The sequence below is a fragment of the Periophthalmus magnuspinnatus genome, chromosome 15, assembly GCF_009829125.3.
Source record: "Periophthalmus magnuspinnatus isolate fPerMag1 chromosome 15, fPerMag1.2.pri, whole genome shotgun sequence".
NCBI classification, from domain to species: Eukaryota; Metazoa; Chordata; class Actinopteri; order Gobiiformes; family Gobiidae; genus Periophthalmus; species Periophthalmus magnuspinnatus.
This window is the reverse complement of record NC_047140.1, coordinates 10241453-10261346: the sequence shown is the minus strand read 5'-3', so window position 1 is coordinate 10261346 and position 19894 is coordinate 10241453. Positions and strand designations below refer to the sequence as shown.

Below are 19894 nucleotides of genomic sequence, written 5' to 3'. Positions count from 1 at the left end.
TCATCCATGCCTGTTTGTGTAATCTAGTGATCTCTTCCAAGCCCTTTTCAAACCTTCTGTACAAAGCTCCACCCACAAGCCTATGTCACTCATGCTCCCACACGACAATTCTCCATAAATATAAAAAAAACATGATACAAAACTGTACACAGCAACTCGACAAACCTAATGTGATGTGCAGTAGTTTCATTAGTGGGTTGTGTTGTTATAGTGCTTTGAAGGGGAGATGATTAAGCATGAAGAGCAAAGGAAGGGGACACAGTGAAAAATGAGAGTGAAATTAATAAAACAGGTTAAGATGTTGTTTTGGGCATATAGCATTTTCAAAACAATAAAGTAAAGGTAAAAAGGTAACATGGTAATCTAAATAGGTTATGTGTTACAGTTCATACAAGAGATGTGGGGGTTGACTTCTGACCCACGGGGCATTCGGGTATCCCACTGGTTGGGGTAGGCTGGAAAAAAATGTATTTATTGCGGGACGGGTTTGGGGTGTAGGCTATTATTACTATAGCCTATAAAATGTTTTAAAACAAACTAATATTCCTCTACATTGGCCTATGTTTGATAATGTTTGATAATAAAGTTTACGTAAGCATGTAAGCACCGCGGGTAAGGGGACGTTGTATAAATAGACTCTGCTGTGCGGGTCGGGCTGGGGCGGGCCATATATTATCAGAAATGCTGGACCCGCGGGATGGAAACAAGCCCGACCCGTGCATCTCTTGTTCATACACGACAGAAGTAAAATACCCCTTCTTTAATACCCCATATAAGTCAAATACCCCATCGACGTAAAATACTTCCTCTTTAATACCCCATAGATGTAAACTACCTCCTCTTTAATACCCCATAGAAGTCAAATACCCCTTTTTTGTTACCCCATAGAAGTCAAATACCCCCTGTTTAAGAATATTTGTAAAGACTGCAGAGGCCGGTCTGACCACAGTCTCTGCTCTGGCAGCTGTAGATGTGATTAAAGGAGGAAGGAGCAGATTAAACTGCTATTTCTGTAGAGACTCATGTTTGTTTGTGGTGGTCAAATGTCTTGAGTTAATCTGCAGATGTTGTGGTGTGTCAGATGCCCTCCCATCCTCCTGTATCCCTGTGTGTCAGATTCCCTCCCATCCTCCTGTATCCCTGTGTGTCAGATTCCCTCCCATCGTCCTGTATCCCTGTGTGTCAGATGCCCTCCCATCCTTTTATATCCCTGTAGTGTTAGCCTGAGATGGGGACAGGTCACATGTCTCTAGTGAATCTGCAGATGTTGTGGTGTTGTGGATAAATACAGCAGAAGACTGGACCTAAACCAAGAGTACGCCAGATCTAAACCAAGAGTACGCCAGATCTAAACCAAGAGTACGCCAGATCTAAACCAAGAGTACGCCAGATCTAAACCAAGAGTACGCCAGATCTAAACCAAGAGTACGCCAGATCTAAACCAAGAGTACGCCAGATCTAAACCAAGAGTACGCCAGATCTAAACCAAGAGTACGCCAGATCTAAACCAGGACTAAACCAAGACTAAATCAGAACTAAACCAGGGCTACACTAGGACCTAATCAGGTGTAAATTAGGTCTTAAACCAAGACTAAACCAGGACTAAACTAGGACCAAATCATGTCTTTACCAGGACTAAACCTTTGTGTATGTTTCAGATGTGGACGAGTGCCTGCTGAGGCCCTCCCTGTGCTCTGGGGGGCGCTGTACAAACACAGAGGGCAGTTTCTGGTGCCAGTGTCCCAGAGGATTTACTGTGGATGAGGACGGGAGCCGCTGTGTCGGTAAAAATTGAATCTAAAGTTTATCAAGACAATTTGAAAAATACCACTCCCAGACTCTTAGAAGTGATATTTCTGCAAAACCTTCAGTTAACAGCTCCTTTTATCTTTAGTTCATTAGAGATTGGCAGTTCCAGGACTGAATTGATCTAAATGATTCTACTGAAGGTGTATGTAGTAGTAGTTTAAAAACACAGTGGAGCACTTCCTGTTTTACCACATGACATCACAAGGTGGAACAGAGTGTTTTCTGTTTGAAAGAAAAACTCAGTAAGTCTAAATATGCAGGGTTTGTGTGTTAAACATGTGTGAATGAAACAAAACACAACTCCAGGTCTGTTTGTGACGAGGAAACAACATTATAACATAGAATAGAGTCATATGGGACCTTTAAAATCACAACAAGAGATGCACCGATACTTATACCAGCTTCACATATTGATGCCAAATCTGGAAAACTGGACAGATCCGTTAGTGAGCATCCGGCTCCCCTCTCTCTGTAACTGCTGCCGTCAGGTTTATCATTTTGTCTTAAAATATACGTATTAACCCGCTCTACATGATCCTGGGGCTTTTATTTCACTGTTGTGTTCATTAATCAAAATATCAACATTAATAACAGACAAATGATAAATTGACACCATTGCTAAGTGTCCGCTCCCTACTAAACCAGCAGTGCAGGCGGGAAGGGGCGTTACCTTCAACAGCCCGGCTCCGGATTGCCTCTTTGGTTGCTATGACACTCGCAGTCAGAATTCTAAATTCGCCACTATAACTGCTACGCTCGGTGAGCTTCATTTGGAACCAAACACTTTGGGTGATGTCATACTCACTTAGTCCACTTTTTTGTACAGTCTATGGTACAAACATACTGGTGATGCCCCCTTCTTGTCTCCATGGAGATAGACAAGTTTAATGCCTTACCATGTAACTCTGTCACATAGTGCTCTACTCCGGTATTGACAGTATATATGGGGAATTGGGATATACTTAAAGCCAGTATCGATATCGGTATTGAACCTGAAGGAGCCGGATCGGTGTGTCCCTAATCACAATTCCAAATGTCTCCTTCACAAACACATTTTTACATTCTCCACTTTTAGAGACCAGAGCCGCAGAGCCAGAGCTGCTGTGGGTATTTGTGACTTTTTCTGTAAAAGAACCACTTTACCCATAATGCACCTGGTTTACAGCTTTGGTTTGAACTGAAAAACGCCCAACAGCTGCAGGGCCACAGCTTTAGCTTTCACTCGTCAAACACATGAGACGTGAACAAAAAACATTTCATTCACAGATGTTTATATCTGTTTGTGCTGATCTAACCCTATTTTAGGTAGGATTAGCCCGCTGCATTATACCGGTCACTTCCTCTATAAATTTGGACAAAACCTTTTGTGTTTTTATGAAGCAGGTGCAGTGGTGAATGCATTTGGACCATGTGGGCTCCCGTAGTGATAACATTTTTTATTTATAAAAGCACACCTAGTGGCCAGTCCATTGGTACTGCAGTGAAATAATTTTTTGTTTTGTTTTTCTAGTTTCATGTCATACATTTTATCTCCAAAGTCCTTCAGTTGTCTTAAAATCAGCATTTTAATTGTTAGCTCTGGTTCGCTCTTCTCTAGCTACTCTCGCACTGATTGGTCAGAGCGGTCACGTGGTACTCAAGACAGTGCTCCTTTCGGCGCTCATGCGGTGCTCATGTGGGAGAAGAGGTCCGCTAATCTAGAGACGTGCCTTTGAGCTCGGCCCGTTCACTTTAACTGTTGGCCATGCTTAGGCCCTGGGGCTTGGATTAAAACTACATTTAGCACACTTTAGTGCTAGCATAATGTAACTGCACACAGACATGAGCGGGTTTACACAGGAACTACAAAGCTCTTGTTCTTTATTATGCATGTTTTATTTTAATGTTTTATTTTATTTTTTGTTCCAGACATCGACGAGTGCTTGAACCAAACTGTGTGTGCGTCTGGGATCTGCTCCAACGCTCCAGGAGGCTTCAGCTGTGGCTCGTGTGACCCAGGATACGAGGCCCGAGGAGGGGCTTGTGAAGGTGGGATTGCCTATGGCTGCTCTCCTCCTCTCTTCAACTGTCCTCCGCTACTCTGCTCCTCCTCTCTCCTCCCCTCTGCTCCTCCTCTCCTCTGCTCCCCCTCTCTCCTCTGCTTCTCCTCACTCCTCACTCCTCCTCTTTTCTCTCTTCCTTTCCTTTTCCTCCAATCTGCTCCTCCTCTCTCTTCCTCTCTCCTCCTTTCCTCCTTTCCTCCTATCCTCTGCTTTTCCTCTCTGAGCTGTAAACATTGTTCATTTGTCTTCTGTCTCCTCGTAGACGTGGATGAGTGTGCAGACCCCAGCGTGTGCACGAGGGGGCACTGTATGAACACCGAGGGCTCGTTCAGCTGCGACTGTGGCCCCGGATTCAGAGAGTCGTCGTCCGGGCGCCAGTGTGACGGTACCACACCACAATAATCCAGAATGTGTCTTTATAAAAAAGAGGGGCCTAGCAGCTTCTTTACTCCAAGGGCATCTGACACACAGAGATCCAGGAGGATGGGAGGGCATCTGACACACAGAGATCCAGGAGGACGGAAGGGCATCTAACACACAGGGATACAGGAGGACGGGAGGGCATCTGACACACAGAGATCCAGGAGGATGGGAGGGCATCTGACACACAGAGATCCAGGAGGATGGGAGGGCGTCTGACACACAGGGATAGAGGAGGACGGGAGGGCATCTGACACACAGAGATCCAGGAGAATGGGAGGGCATCTGATGTGTTGTGTTGTTTCAGACATAGACGAGTGCGAGACTGCCCCTTGTGGCTCTGTGGGGGACTGTGTGAATAACATGGGCTCTTACTCCTGTATCTGCCCCAACGGCTTCAGAGAGGGACTGGACTCAAGCAACGCAACCACATGCACCGGTGAGGCCAGGTTTAGACCCGGGAAAGACCAAGGTTAGGCCGGGGTTAGACCGGGAAAAGACCGGGAAAAGATTAGGGTTAGACTGGTCCCTGGTTTAGTTAGTTAATCCTAGTTTAGACATGGTTTAGATCTGTATAGATCTGGTTTAGTCCAGAGGTCTGGAGGACAAAGCTGGATTTTTTCAGACATAGACGAGTGTAAAGCGGACCCAGACTTATGCTTTTTTCCCTCTCTCCTCTCTCTCCCTCTCTTTTCTCTCCCTCCCTCTCCCACACTGTCCCTCCTCCTCACTCTCCCGCTCTCGCACTTCTATTTATTTCCCCTTCCTCCTCTCTCCTCTCCTCCCTCTATGTGCTCTCTTTATAATATTCATATTTATATACATTTCAGACATAGACAAGTGTACAGATGACTCAGATGAGGGGAATGAAGAGAGAGAGGAGGATGAGAGGGGAGAGAGGACATAAGTCTGTCTCCCTCCCTCTCTCTTCTCCCTTCATCTGTCTCCCTCCCTCTTCTCTCCCCTCCCCCCTTTCTCTCTTGTATCCTCTCCTTATAATACTCATGTTTTATATATATTTCAGATATAGATGAGTGTTCAGAGGACCCAGACCTCTGCTCTCCTCACGGTGACTGTCTGAACACTGAGGGCTCTTTCCTGTGTGTTTGTGAAAGTGGCTTCACCTCCAGCCCCCACTCACCCACCTGTGAAGGTAAACAACAACAAATAAAGAAACAAACAAACAAATGCACCCCACCCCCACCTATGAAGCTAAACAACAAACAAACAAACACAGCCCATTCCCCCACCTGTGAAGGTCAACAACAACAACAACAACCAAACAAATGCATCCCACCTGTGAAGGACAACAACAACAACAACAAACAAACAAATGCATCCCACCTGTGAAGGACAACAACAACAACAAACAAACAAATGCATCCCACCTGTGAAGGACAACAACAACAACAAACAAACAAATGCATCCCACCTGTGAAGGTCAACAACAACAACAAACAAACAAATGCATCCCACTTGTGAAGGTAAACAACAACAAAGTAACAAACAAATGCAGCCCACTCCCCCACCTTTGTTTCATTCACACATGTTTAACACACAAACCCTGCAGATTTAGGCTGAATCCTCCTCTCAAACAGAAAACTGTTCCACCTTGTGATGTCATGTGATGATACAGGAAGTGCTCCACTGTCTTTTTAAGCTCCTTACACCTTTACTAGAATAATTTGGATAAGTTCACTCCTGGAATTGCCAATCTCTACAGAACTAAGGTAAAATGAGCTTTTGGGATGTAGACAGACTAATAATAAAGGCTTACTCAAACATTTTCAAGTGTGCATTATATAGCACCTTTAAATCATCTTCATTATAACTGACCGCTTCTGTTAGCATGATGGAAAAAAGTTACTAACCCAAATTGCTGAATGATTTTAAATACACGTTTGAAGGGCAAATATTTGTTCTTAAAGCTAAACAAAAGCAATATGCTCCTCTGTCCTCCTGGATCATAACTGGTTTACATCAGATGCCCATCCATCCAAACAGAAGAGGAGAAACGGGAAGTGTGTGATCCGTTCCAGACTGTGAGGATTTAGATTCATAAATAGTCGGAGAGAAGCAGCTGCAACACATCTGTGTCTCTGTACGGTTCTGTTATAGATCGTCTTAAAGGGCTGGTACCTGATTTTTAATCCCAGTACAGATATATTGTAAAAGCAGCTCTAAACAAGTCCACTGTATGATGCATCTAATTATAAAGCTTTTCTTGTCCGAGAATCTGGAAATGTGTGTTAGCTTGTTATTGTTAGCTTTACCGTGGCAAAACTCCACTCTCTTCTCATCGAGGTGAATAATTACAATGCTCAAAATACATAAGGCAAGTGAGGAATAACTTTGGACCCATAGACTGTATGTATAAATGCACATAGCTAATCTGCTAGCCGCCGCGTTCCAAATGGGAAGTGATTATGGGCAGCTTCCAGCTCCATCAACTCTGGCTCCAATTTACTTTCTATTTAACGTCTGTGGCTCTCTCTGTAAATGCTGCTGTCAGACTCGTCATTTTGGTTTTAAAATGTTTGTATTAACCCACTCTACATGCACCTGGGGTTTATATTTTGCTATTGTGTCTGTGAATTGAGATATGAATATTAATAACAGACAAATCAGGCACCTTCTTTCCCTGAGATCGCACCCGCTAGTGTTAGCAACAGGTTTGATTGACAGCGTTGTTAAGTGCCCGCTCCCTATTAAAACAGTGGTGTGGCTGAGGAGGGACGTTATCTTCAACAGCCTGGCTCTGAATTGGCTCTTTGGTTGCTATGATACTCGTAGTCTTTATATGGAATTTGGCTCCAAATTGGCCCCTATAATGGTCCCCCGATGGTGATGCCATGCTAGCAGAGGAGCTCAACATCTTCTTTGCACGCTTTGAAGTGGAGCCACCAGAGACAGCCAGGCAACGACCCCCGGCACACAGTATCCCAACTCTTACTTTTGAGGAGGGTGAGGTCAGGCGCACGCTGAAGTCCATCAACCCGAGGAAGGCTGCTGGACCTGACGGTATCCCTGGGCGGGTACTGAAAGAGTGTGCGGATCAGCTGGCTGGAATTTTTACCAAGATTTTCAACCAGTCCCTGGCCCTGTCCACTGTACCATCATGTCTGAAATCTTCCACTATAGTCCCCATTCCAAAGAAACCCCACATCTCCAGCTTGAGTGACTACCGACCTGTTGCACTCACACCAGTGGTGATGAAGTGTTTTGAAAAACTCATATGGGGCTATATAACATCATTTTTGCCACCAAGTTTTGACCCCCACCAGTTTGCTTTCAGGGAAAATAGATCCACTGAGGATGCTGTGGCCATAGCTCTGCATGCCGCACTGTCCCACTTGGAGCAGGGGGGGAGTTACGCCCGTTTGCTCTTTGTGGATTTCACCTCGGCCTTTAACACCATCCTTCCTTATAAACTGGGAGAGAAATTGGAGTTTTTGGGGTTCCCACACTCCATCTGCATGTGGATAAACAGCTTCCTGACAGACCGCAGCCAGAGGGTCAAAATAGGCCAACATACATCTAGGGCCCTCAGTCTCAGCACTGGAACCCCACAGGGCTGTGTGCTGAGTCCTCTGCTCTATACCCTATATACGTATGACTGTGTCCCTGCCCATGACAGTAACACCTTTGTGAAGTATGCGGGTGACACCACAGTGGTGGGACTCATCACCGGGGGGGATGAATCAGCATACAGGGATGAGGTGCAGCGACTGTTGGGGTGGTGTAAGGAGAATAACCTGCTCCTTAACACCAAAAAAACAAAGGAGCTGATTATAGACTACAGGAGGAAGAAAACTGACATTTCTCCACTCTCCATCAGTGGGGACTGGGTGGAGAGGGTCACTGATTTCAGGTTTCTGGGAGTCCAGATCGAGGAAGGCCTGGCCTGGAGGAAAAACACCTCTGAGCTCCTGAAGAAGGCCCAGCAGAGACTCTTTTCCCTCAGGGTGCTGAGGAAAAATAACATTACACAGAGACTTATGTTGTCTTTCTACCGCTGCTGCATAGAGAGTATTTTGACCTTTTGCATCGGCGTGTGGTTTACCAGCTGCACGGCGGCTCAGAGGAAAGCTGTCCAGAGGGTCATAAATGCAGCTCAGAAGACTATTGGCTGCCCTCTCAGGACAATGGCTGACTTACACACTTTCCACTGTCTTAAAAAGGGCCAACACATTCTCGGGGACACCTCACACCCCGGACACTCTCTGTTTGAACTATTACCATCGGGTCGGAGATATAGAGCAATCAGAGCAAGGACAAATAGGCTGAAGAATAGTTTTTATTCTACAATCATAACTATACTAAATAAACATTCCCGCGCTTACTAAATATATGTATATTTTTTATATATTTATTATTTGTATGTGATTGTGAAATGGGTGGGATGTATGTATGATGTATGTGTGAGGGGGTTTTGTTTCCTAAGCACCTTAAACTGCTCGACACTTTTAAATTTTCGTTGTACATGTGGCATGTTGCAATGACAATAAAGATCTATTCTATTCTATTCTATTCTATAACTGCTAGTCTTGATGAGCTTCAGGAGCTTTAAGACGGTAAAAATCTGGGACAGAGACTTGAAACCTGTCTGTTTAGCATAGACATAGATACATGGAGAGTGTCTCTCTGCTATGACAGTTACTGTTTTTAACCTCATTTAAATTTCTCTTGTTCTCTTAGATATAGATGAGTGCGGTCTGAATGACACCCGCTGTGGCCCTCACGGCTACTGTGAGAACAGACTGGGCACCTTCAGGTGCCTGTGTGACCAGGGCTACCAGGAGGGGGCACAAGGACACAGCTGCACTGGTAAGAAACACAACTCTATCTATCGATCTATATATATATATATATATATATATATATATATATATATATATATATATATATATATATACATATATATGAACCAGAGTATTTTCTGAATGGTAAAAGTACACTGAAACTCATGAATAGATGAGGGAACATTGGCACCAGGACCACAGGTACCAGCACATACAGAAAGCCTCATGTTCTCTGCACACGCCTGTTTCCACAATGTCCCTAAACCCGACTCACACCTCACAGTACATAGGTGTGTATCTGTGTATGTACAGTACATGTATGTATCTCTGTATGTACAGTATCTGTGTGTTTTCTGTTTCTAAGTATAAACTTTTTGTGATTCTTTGGTTTCAGATGTGAACGAGTGTGAGCTGCTGAGCTCTGTGTGTGGAGAGGCTCAGTGTGTGAATGTGGACGGCTCCTTCATCTGTGTGTGTCCTGCGGGATACGAGCACAATGTCATTTTGGCAAAGTGTCAGCCCATACCTACAGGTAACTATATATACACCTGTTCCACACCTGTTCCACACCTGTTCCACACCTGTACTACATGTGTACTACGCCTGTACTACACCTGAACACACATGTAGTACACCTTTAGCACACCTTTACTACATATACTACTGTTGTGTCCCTGAGCAACACACTTCAAGCACATTTACATGAGTAGTGAGAAGAAGTGTGGGGAATAACTTTTAAATGAGCTCATGGCTCAAGATCGTAGATTATAAACAGAAGATTCATTATTTGAGCCCAGACTCACTCAGAGTAAACGTCACTATATAAACTCATGAGGTTAGCCCAAACCAGAACCAGGCCAAGACTAGAGACCAGACCAGAACCAGGTCAAGACCAGAGACCAGACCAGAGACCAGACCAGAACCAGGTCAAGACTAGAGACCAGACCAGAGACTAGACCAACACCAGAGACCAGACCAGAACCAGGTCCAGACCAGAGACCAGGGGTAGTCCTGGTAAAGTTCTTGTTTAGACTTGGTTTAGTTCTGATTCAGACCTCCAAAATGTTGTTTACAAAAGTTAACATTTGGTTGGAAACCAATCGGATTAGAGTAAACAATAGTTTTGTGGCTTTCTTTTTATTATGGGTGTTTTTATTGCTCTGAAAAACGTAGAAACACATCCTTACTGTGAGCGGGCTTACATCTCCACAAACCTGATTCTTGTTTGTTTCCATGGAAATGTTGTTCCATTGGTCATAATATCCCACCTTGTTAAAAGTGCTTATAAACTCTTATATTATACGCTCTATGTTGTGAGTAATTAGAATGTTCAGAATGCATAAGTGAAGTGGGGAATAGCTTTGGACTACTGCAAACTGTAAAAATGAACTAGTTCTGTTTTTCACCTTTTTAAGACCATGTTGTTTCATGTTATTCTATGTTGTTCTGTTGTTCCAGTGTCGTCGGTGGAGCATAAAGAGTGCTACTTCCGTCTGAACGATGAAAATCTGTGTGAATCTGTCCTGACCTCCTCAGTCACCCTCCAGGAGTGCTGCTGTACGGTGGGAGCAGGGTGGGGTGACAACTGTGAGGTGCATCCGTGTCCTGTTAATGGAACAGGTGAGACAGAGTGGAGAGAAGACAGGTGAAGAGGGGGAGTAAAAAAGTACTAGATAATTTAATGTAACTGTCAGATTGCAGATTATATCCACACAAAAACTGGCACAAAGTCAGTTTAAGTAAACAAAAGTCAAATGATTATTCCAACATCTTCAGACTTTAAGACAAAAGATTAATATGACGAGTTTGTGGAGCTGATCCCAAACTAATAATGAGAAGGTTCAACATTTGTGGAGCAGAAGTTTGGAGATTTCTTGAAAAACACTGAATCTCCCATAGAGTTAAATAGAGTTAAATAGAGTTTTATATAGCGTTATATAGTTATATAGAGTTAAATACAGTTATAGAGGCCACACCCTTCATCTATCAAACTATGACATTAGAAATTCAGTTTTTTTAATTTTAACTAAAATGTTCACTTTTGTTTTCAGATCACTTTGAGCAGATGTGTCCTTCAGGCAGAGGCTTTATCCCAGTTGGAGACTCTTTGTATGGAGTCCAGACCAGAACAATTTATAGAGGTAAAACCATCCTCTGCACCATCTGCTTCTCCTCTGCGTCCTCTGCTCCATCTGACCTTCCCCTCTGCTTCTCTGACCCTCTCCTCCTTTGACCCTTTCCTCGGCTCCTCTGTTTCAGATGCAGATGAGTGTGTGCTCTTTGGACAAGAGATTTGTAAAGGAGGCTTCTGTCAAAACACAGAGGGAAGCTTCGAGTGCTACTGTAAAACTGGACAGGACTATGACGCCAGTCGGCTTGAGTGCAGAGGTCAGTCCTGGTTTAGTCCTGGTTTAGTCCTGGTTTAGTCCTGGTTTATTCTTGGTATAGTCCTATTTTAGTCTTTGTTTAATCCTGGTTTAGTCCTGGTTTAGTCCTGGTTTATTCTTGGTATAGTCCTATTTTAGTCTTTGTTTAATCCTGGTTTAGTCTTGGTTTATATCTGATTCAGTCTTGCTTTATTCCTGGTTCAGTCTTGGTTTATTTCTAGTTTATTCTTGGTGTAGTCCTAGTTTAGTCCTGGTTTAGTCCTCTAAACAGAAGCGAGTGTAAACCTGAGTCTGGGAGCAGAGTTCATATGTTTTTGTTTTGGAGAAAATGTGAGAAATGCAGCAGAGTGCCAAACGTGTCAGCAAAGCAGCCATCTTAGTATGGGCGTGGTGCGTTTAATGCAGTGGTCTCCACCATTCTGCCTCCGGTGAGCTACTTCTACAGAACAAAAGTGTAATATAAAGGTAGCAGCTATATTATTAGATGAGGCGTACATAGACGTCTGTAAACATAAAGCAGGTTGGAGACTCCAGGTTTAACGTGACACTGGTTTGAATGAAGCCAGGGCTCTGTAGTCTTATATTGAGCATATATGGATTTTCATTATGATGCTTAACCTGCTTTAGACCTGGGTTAGAACTGGTTTAGTCCTGACTTAGACCTGGTTTAGACCTGTGTTAGACCCTGGTTAGACTTGGTTAGACCTGGGTTAGAGCTATGTTAGTCTTGGGTTGGACCTGGTTTAGACCTGGTTTAGACCTGGGTTTGACCTGGTTTTGACCTGGTTTAGACCTGGTTTAGCCCTGGTTTAGCCCTGGTTTAGCCCTGGTTTTGACCTGGGTTAGACGTGGGTTAGACGTGGGTTAGACCTGGGTTAGACCTGGGTTAGACCTGGGTTAGACCTGGGTTAGACCTGGGTTAGACCTGGGTTAGATCTAGGTTAGACCTTGGTTAGAACTGGTTTAGTCCTAGGTTAGACCTGATTTAGACTGGTCAGTATTTGGATGGAAGACCGCTGAGGATACCGGGTGCCACAGGAGTGCAAACAGTTTTTTGTGTCCTTATGCAAGACACTTGTGTGAGTGTTGGTGGTTTGAACTACATTAGTCTCTTACCATAACAGAGTGTGGAGTGAATGTAGAATGTAAAAGCCTTTGTGTCTTTAAAGGCTCTGTATAAATCCATTATCACTCCTCTGTGTGGACTTTTCTGACCTCCAAGGCTCTGTACAGTTTGGGATGTGCTGATGTCCAAATGCCAAATGTTACATAAAAAATCTGTTTTGAGTTTGCTTTTATGGGCAGAGAAAAAATAAAGCTCTTTATATTTGTTGTAAAGCACCAGTCTTCCCTTTGATCCAAGTAGTATCTCAGTATAAACACATGGATGTGCTGTTTATGTATTTGTTGTTGTTGTTGTTGTGTGTTTTGTTTACCTGTTTGTTTACATAGAGCTGTTTTGTGATGTCACTTCCATCAGCTGACTGAAAACAATGTTTACAATTTCCTCTTTCTTTTTAGCAACGACACATCTCGCGTTAAAAAGTGATTGTTCTCATTTAAAGCTAACAAGCTAATAAGCAAGAATCTATGGCTATAACTGACAGACATTGTACGAGGAAAGTGGTGGTAAGAAGCTAGGCTAAGCTAACCTTAGTGGTGAGCGACAGTTAGTGAGATATACACACCACTAATCCTATGTTATGATAGATTATTACTACATTATTTACATATTTGATCCAGTAGAACATTACTATATGGTTATGAGACTCCCTGAAGACTCTGCAAGTCGTCCAGGGGCAGGGCTTAGCGTTCCATGTCAATCAAAGCTAACTGCTGCTGTATTTCCCTGGAGAGAGAGTTCATTTCATAATCATCTGATGGAATCACAGCAAATATTGAGGTCTAGCCACATTAACACATTAAAATTCCAATTTGCCAAGACCTTGTCAAAAGTCTGTTTTTAGACCTGGCAGCAGCAGCTCAGGTGAATAAGAAAACACTGTTTAAAAATGGGTTGCCATGGTTGCATTAAAGCTCAACAGTGATCGCCCACCCCTGGTACTGGAAGTTCATTTCTCATTCATTTTTCCCATAAAAGTTTGAAAGCTCAGGGCTATCCGGGTTATGGATATTAGTTAGCATGTAGCTGGTTAGCACGAAGCTGATTAGCGTGTAGCTGGTTAACCTTTGAACTCTTAATATTTGAATTTTTCAAAAAGCCTGAAAAAATGAATGGAAAATGTACTTTCAGAACCAGAGCCTCACTGTTGAACTCCATAGAATGTAAAGCTTTTAGAGAGTCTTATATGTTTACCTGTGTGTTTGTTTATTTGTTTGCCTGTGTGTTTATGTTTGTATTTGTTTTTGTTTATTTGTTTACCTGTTGTCCCTCAGATATAAACGAGTGTCTGGATGAGTCGGTCTGCTCTGGAGGACAGTGTATGAACACAGACGGATCCTTCATGTGTTTTTGCACCCACCCCCTAGTGTGGGATCAGACACAGAACACATGTGTACTATTGTCAGATACTACAGGTACTACTACTACTACTACTACTACTACTACTACTACTACTACTACTACTACTACTACACCCCATAATCTGGGAACAGACGCAGAGTACATGTGTACTACTGGCTGATTCTGCAGGTACTATGACTACTATGACTACTACTACTGCACCCAACTACCGGTAAACAGTTTGCAGTTCTCCAAAGCTATTTCTTCCTCACTTTATACATTCTGAACATGAGCGTCACTCAAAGGAGGTGCAGGACTTCCAGGATGTGTGTTGTGTTTAGGTTTAGTCCTGGTTCAGTCCTGGTTCAGTGTTTGTCTCCACAGAGGTGCACTCAGAGGAGGGGCAGGACTTCCAGGGCCTGTGTTGGCAGGTGGTGACCGAGAGCCTAACCTGTACTCAGCCTCTGGGCCCTGAGAGGAAGACCACCTACACTGAGTGCTGCTGCCTCTACGGGGAGGCCTGGGGAATGGAGTGTGCCCTGTGCCCGCCCCGTGACACAGGTGAGTGCTACTGTCTGCTCCTATCTGCTCCTGTGGCTCTTCTCTTGTGGTTCTACTCCTCTGGCTCTGTTTCTCTGAGTCTGCTTCTCTGGCTCTGCTCCTCCTCTGGCTCCGCTCCTCCTCTGGCTCCGCTCCACCTCTGGCTCCGCTCCTCCTCTGGCTCCGCTCCTCCTCTGGCTCCGCTCCTCCTCTGGCTCCGCTCCTCCTCTGGCTCTGCTCCTAACCTGGCTCTGCTCCTCTGGCTTTGCTCCTCTGTGTTTTTACAGTCCTGTTCCTGTATTTCAGAGGACTACGCTCAGATGTGTAACCTGCCGTTCGGAGGTCGTCCCGGGGCAGGTGGGGGAAGACCTTATGGGCGCGATGCTTTGGTGGCGGCTCCAGTTGAGACCTATGAAGTCCCAGAACGGGCCTCAGTCTACTATGACTATGAACAACGTGAGTGCCACGCACAAATGCGTCTTCACACATACACATTCAGCCAAAGAATATGACTTGAATTGTAAAGAGGGGGTTAAAGAGGGAGATTTAAGGGGTATTATGCAAAATCGATTTTTAAGCTTTCTCTCATGTTTTAATGCTGTTTCCCCCATCAAAAAACAAGTGTCAAGAGGTTTGAGATGTCATCCATGCATGTTTGAGTATTTTAGCCATCTCTCCTGGGCCCTACTCAAGCCCTCCTTAAGATTTTCTGCAAGGCTTCGCCCACAAGCCTACATCATGCTCCCCCACAACAATTCTCCATAAATGTACAAAAATATGAAACAAAACTGTACACAGCAACTTGACAAACATGATGTGATGTGCAGTAGTTTCTTTAGTGGGGTGAGACTCTAATGCTCTGAAGGTGGAGTGACTTAGCGAAGCAAAGAGAGGAGAGATTCAGGGCATAAAAAATGAAAGTGATATATTGTTTGGGCTGAATATAGCATTTTCGAAACCATAGAAGATAACATGGTGATTTAAATATGTTATGTGTTAGCAGTTAACACCCAACAGAAATAAATTACACCCTCTTTAATACACCATAGAAGTAAAATTCTTTGTAAAATGCTTTGATATCTATGAAAACTTCGGAAAGAGGTAAGTGGTCAGAATGGTGGCAGAGTGGATGGCTCTTCTGTTTTTGTGTGGAGTTTATATGTTCTGCGTGTTTCTTGTGGGTTTCTTTTCAGCTCAAACACATTCTCCTGCAGGGTTAATCAAGTCTACCTTTGTAAACAGAGCCTTGATAGCTGGGTAGAATTCTACGAATACTGCTACGACAATACTGCTCCTGTCCATATCCAAATTTATTCTGCCTCTCTCTGCTGTTCCTCTGGAAAAGTACACGCTCTGTTTAAAATGTGTGATCCATTTTTCAAATACACTGAAAGTTCAGAGGAGAGCAGCACATTTTGTAACTTCTGATCCAAAAGCAACGTAACATTTCTGCTCCAACATCTCAGAAAACTCTTGAAGAACATCACAAACATCAACATGTGCTTATATGTAGAATGACCAGTCATCTCCTAACAGTGCCACCCACCTCACTCTATCACACCACCAAACCCACCTCACTACACCAGACCACTGAACCCACCTCACTCTATCACACCACCAAACCCACCTCACTCATCACACCACCGAACCCACCTCACTCCATCAGACCACCAAACCCACCTCACTCCAGCTGACCACTGAACCAGATCTACTTGCACATCCATAGAAATATTGGACTTTAAAACCTAATACGACCCAGTGTAAGAACTCTATAAGAACTGTTTTTCCAAGCACTGTCTCCAGAATTACATCTTTAAAGGTCGACTGTCAAAACCATAAGATCACTTTCCTTTCATTGACATGATGTACCCAACCAGAACCTTTCATCACCGCCCTCTGGTGGTCAGGAGAGATAAAATAGTTAGTTATTTTTAAGTTACTTTTTTGTAAATAAATTGAAAATTACGAATGTAAGTAACTTATTGCGCCTTCATAAACATTATAAACACGTATAGTTAAGTATTGAAAATGTGGAAATATTTCTTTCAGTTTAATTTGAAATTGTAATATTATATTAATAATTCATATTTCCTAACCTCTGATGCGTTCGTGGCCTGTTTCTGTGTTGTATTTTGCAGCCTCCTCTGATGCGTTTGAGGGCCTTCAGTCAGAGGAATGTGGAGTTTTAAACGGTTGTGAAAATGGACGTTGCGTTCGAGTTCAGGAGGGATTCACCTGCGACTGTTTCGACGGATTCAGTCTGGACCTGTCCCGCATGGCCTGTGTTGGTACGAGGACTAAACCACGACAAGACCAGGACTGAACCAGGGATTAAACCAGGGACTAAACCAGGGACTAAACCAGGGACTAAACCAGGGACTAAACCAGGGACTAAACCAGGGACTAAACCAGGGACTAAACCAGGAAAAGACCAAGACTAAAACAGGACTTGAGCAGGACTGAACCAGGACTAACCCAGAACTGAACCAGGAATAAACCAGGACAAAACCAGGACTAAATGAGGACTAAACCAAGAGTAGACCATGACTAAATTAAGACTAGACCAGGACTAGACCATGACTAAACCAAGACTAAACCAGGACTAAATCAAGACTAAACCAATAGCAGACCGGGACTAGACCAGGAATAGACTTGGACTGAACTAGGACTGAACCAGGTGTAATATTTCTTGTTTCAGACGTGGACGAGTGCTCGGAGTTGAACCGTCGCATGTCCCTGTGCAAAAACTCCAAATGCATCAACACCATAGGCTCGTACCGCTGCGAGTGTTTGCCGGGCTTCAAAATGTCTGCCAGGGCCAACTACTGTGTCCACGAAGGGGCACAAGAGGGGCCGGGCAGGCAGGAGCAGGACCGAAAGGAGCAGAACCGACAGGACCAGAGCAGACAGGACCAGAGCAGACAAGAGCAAAGGAGGGCCAGGCACAGGCACAGAGCAGCCGCACACTGAGGCCAGGAGAGGGAGCTCTGGATCACACACAGACAGAGCATGTACGAGCGCCTGGCCACACAAGGGTGCTACCACAGAGGACTGCAGCAGACTCGTCCTGTAGGGGGCGCCACTGGACACTACAGAACAGGACTGAAGTCTGGGGTTCACACTTTGAGGAAATGACGGCGAAAAATAACTTGAGAGAAATATTTGCTTTTAATGGGTGGTATAAAGGCAGAGTGGCAGAGTGGTTAGCTTATGGTCAGGCCACATGGGGACTTTCTACATCTAGTTTGAAACCTTCTTTTGTCTGGATTGGTGGCAAATTCAAAAATAAAAAAATATATGTCTTTTATACTGACCTGGATCCTGACTCAGATCTGGTCCACTGCTCATGACAGGTTTAACCCAGTGACAATGAAATATGGGTCAAATGCAGGTTTAACCCAAAGACACAGATGGATGAGTTAAATGCAGAGGACACAATACATTAAACCTTACCTAAACAGTGTTTCAGTCTATATAACTTATCTTGCCAATTTTGAAACCAATGTTCATCATCTCCATTTTGTAGTTTTAATTTTGGTAGCAGGGGCGGCACCAGGGGGGACTGGAGGGGGGCTTAGCCTCACCTCGAATGGCCCCCAAAGATTTTTGCCCCACTTTCAATTTTTCTTGACTAAAAATGAGACTACAATAAAAAATCACTACAGGAGATGCCTACATTTGAACCATTGAAGATCTTGGCACCTCCATAGCTCCTTCAACCAAAAATGTCTGGCACCGCCCTTGAGTTTGAATACTTTGAGTATCTCCAAGTAGTAGCATCTGAAATAAAAGCTCATTTATTTCATAATCCAAACCAAGTCTTTGTCAAACTGGGTTCATTTTTTACTCCGTCTTCAAAATAAAATCTTAGATTTGTCTTTAACCTAGCAATCGAGACCGATATATCTCTGTATTTTTTATATAGAGGGACATCAGTCTGGTCCCCACTCCCTCTTGGGCCTGAACCAAACACCACTGTCCACCACCATCCAATCCAAGATTTGACACATGTGCAAGACTTTTATGTACAAATAGTACAAAATATAATCTATCCACAAGTGACCATATAAATATAAACATTTAATCTTATAGAGAATAGAGCTTTCAAAATAAAAGCTCTTCTCTTACTTAAACCAACCACGACACTCAAAGTGCCTTCCCTTCAAAATAAAAGCTGAAAGAAATTGTCAGACTTGTATCCTCTGCACAGTGCCTTCAAAATAAAAGCTTGAATTCAATAAATAGTTAATAGACATTTATATGCAAAATAGTAGTCCATAAGTGACCATATACTCTCACTGCTATGCACATAATTATCTCATTTTGTATAAGCTAAAAAGGTCTTGATCGTTTCTGTCAAAGTGTGAACCTCAAACCCATTTATTTCCACATATTTTTGATGTATTTTGTATTTCCTGCACTGTTGGACTGCTGAACGCCTCGGGGCCGTTCTGTACAAACTGAAATGTATTTTTTTGATAATTTTGGATCAGATTTTAGCCTTTTGGACAAAACCCGGGCGCTTCGGGAGATTCTTCGTTTGTGGATATTTAAATGAGCCAAAGCTACAACGTCCACTTCCTGTCCGCCCGCGTCCCTCTGCCTTCAAAATAAAAGCTGCTTCTTATTATTTACGTTTTGGCACAAAGTTGTTTTAGGGGATATTAGCAGTGATCCTTCAAAATAAAACTGCTTCTTCATACTACTTTTGAAGCCAATTTGCAATCTGCCTTGAAAATAAGAGTATTAAGTAAATGTGATCCAACCCAAAGCTGGCCATTTTTAAAACTTCAAAATAAAAGCACAAATTTTCCAAACACTAAACCAGTCACTTATTCTTGTATTTGACTTTTAGAATTTATGTCTTTTGGACATATTTGCATTAGACTTTCACTAGTTCAAATGACGCTAAAAACAATAGCTGCTAGATTCAAAGCTGACATATGTTTTTGTTGAAAACATTCAAATTTATCCGATGAAGGTGAATGGACTGAGAGGGGCGCTTCTGGATCACCACCTGATGATGTCACAAGGTGGAACAGAGTGTTGTGAGCTGTGCAGAGGGAGACAGGATTACTCAAACATGTGTGAATGAAACAAAACACAACTCCAGGATGTGTCTTAGGAGGTCACTACATTAGAACAGGTTTAAAGTCCCACTGTTGGACATTTCACCACATTAGAACAAGGTTCAGTCTCACACTATCTAAAGAAGCTTTTCTTTATTCAGTACTTACTAGCTGCATTCTTTTAAAAAAATCACTTTCAAAATACAAAGCTTTAAAGTCTTTTATTTTGAAGTTTGTTGCTTCCTGTCGCTGCTCCGGGACGCGGTGGAGTCCGGACCGAAGCCAAGGTCCAGTTTGATTTGTACAAAAATAAAATACTTTTCTATTACACTGTACATGGATCATAATAAATATATAAACT

The 19894-nt window shown here is 43.3% G+C and overlaps 1 protein-coding gene across 3 annotated transcripts in view; it reads left to right on the top strand.

The window, feature by feature from the left end:
• The window catches only part of ltbp1 (latent transforming growth factor beta binding protein 1), a 64607-nt gene extending 44713 nt beyond the window's left edge, over positions 1 to 19894 (top strand). For 2 of the 3 annotated variants that reach the window (XM_055227420.1, XM_033980153.2), the window contains 15 exons: positions 1659 to 1784; positions 3718 to 3837; positions 4114 to 4236; positions 4579 to 4710; positions 5296 to 5424; positions 8970 to 9098; positions 9468 to 9605; positions 10532 to 10693; positions 11125 to 11214; positions 11333 to 11461; positions 13858 to 13998; positions 14309 to 14485; positions 14771 to 14920; positions 16603 to 16752; positions 17163 to 19894. In XM_055227420.1, the coding sequence (XP_055083395.1) occupies positions 1659 to 1784; positions 3718 to 3837; positions 4114 to 4236; positions 4579 to 4710; positions 5296 to 5424; positions 8970 to 9098; positions 9468 to 9605; positions 10532 to 10693; positions 11125 to 11214; positions 11333 to 11461; positions 13858 to 13998; positions 14309 to 14485; positions 14771 to 14920; positions 16603 to 16752; positions 17163 to 17434 (2168 nt within the window). In that variant the 3' untranslated portion in view covers positions 17435 to 19894. The remainder of the gene's footprint in view (positions 1 to 1658; positions 1785 to 3717; positions 3838 to 4113; positions 4237 to 4578; positions 4711 to 5295; positions 5425 to 8969; positions 9099 to 9467; positions 9606 to 10531; positions 10694 to 11124; positions 11215 to 11332; positions 11462 to 13857; positions 13999 to 14308; positions 14486 to 14770; positions 14921 to 16602; positions 16753 to 17162) is intronic. The other variant, XM_055227419.1, reaches the window with a different exon arrangement.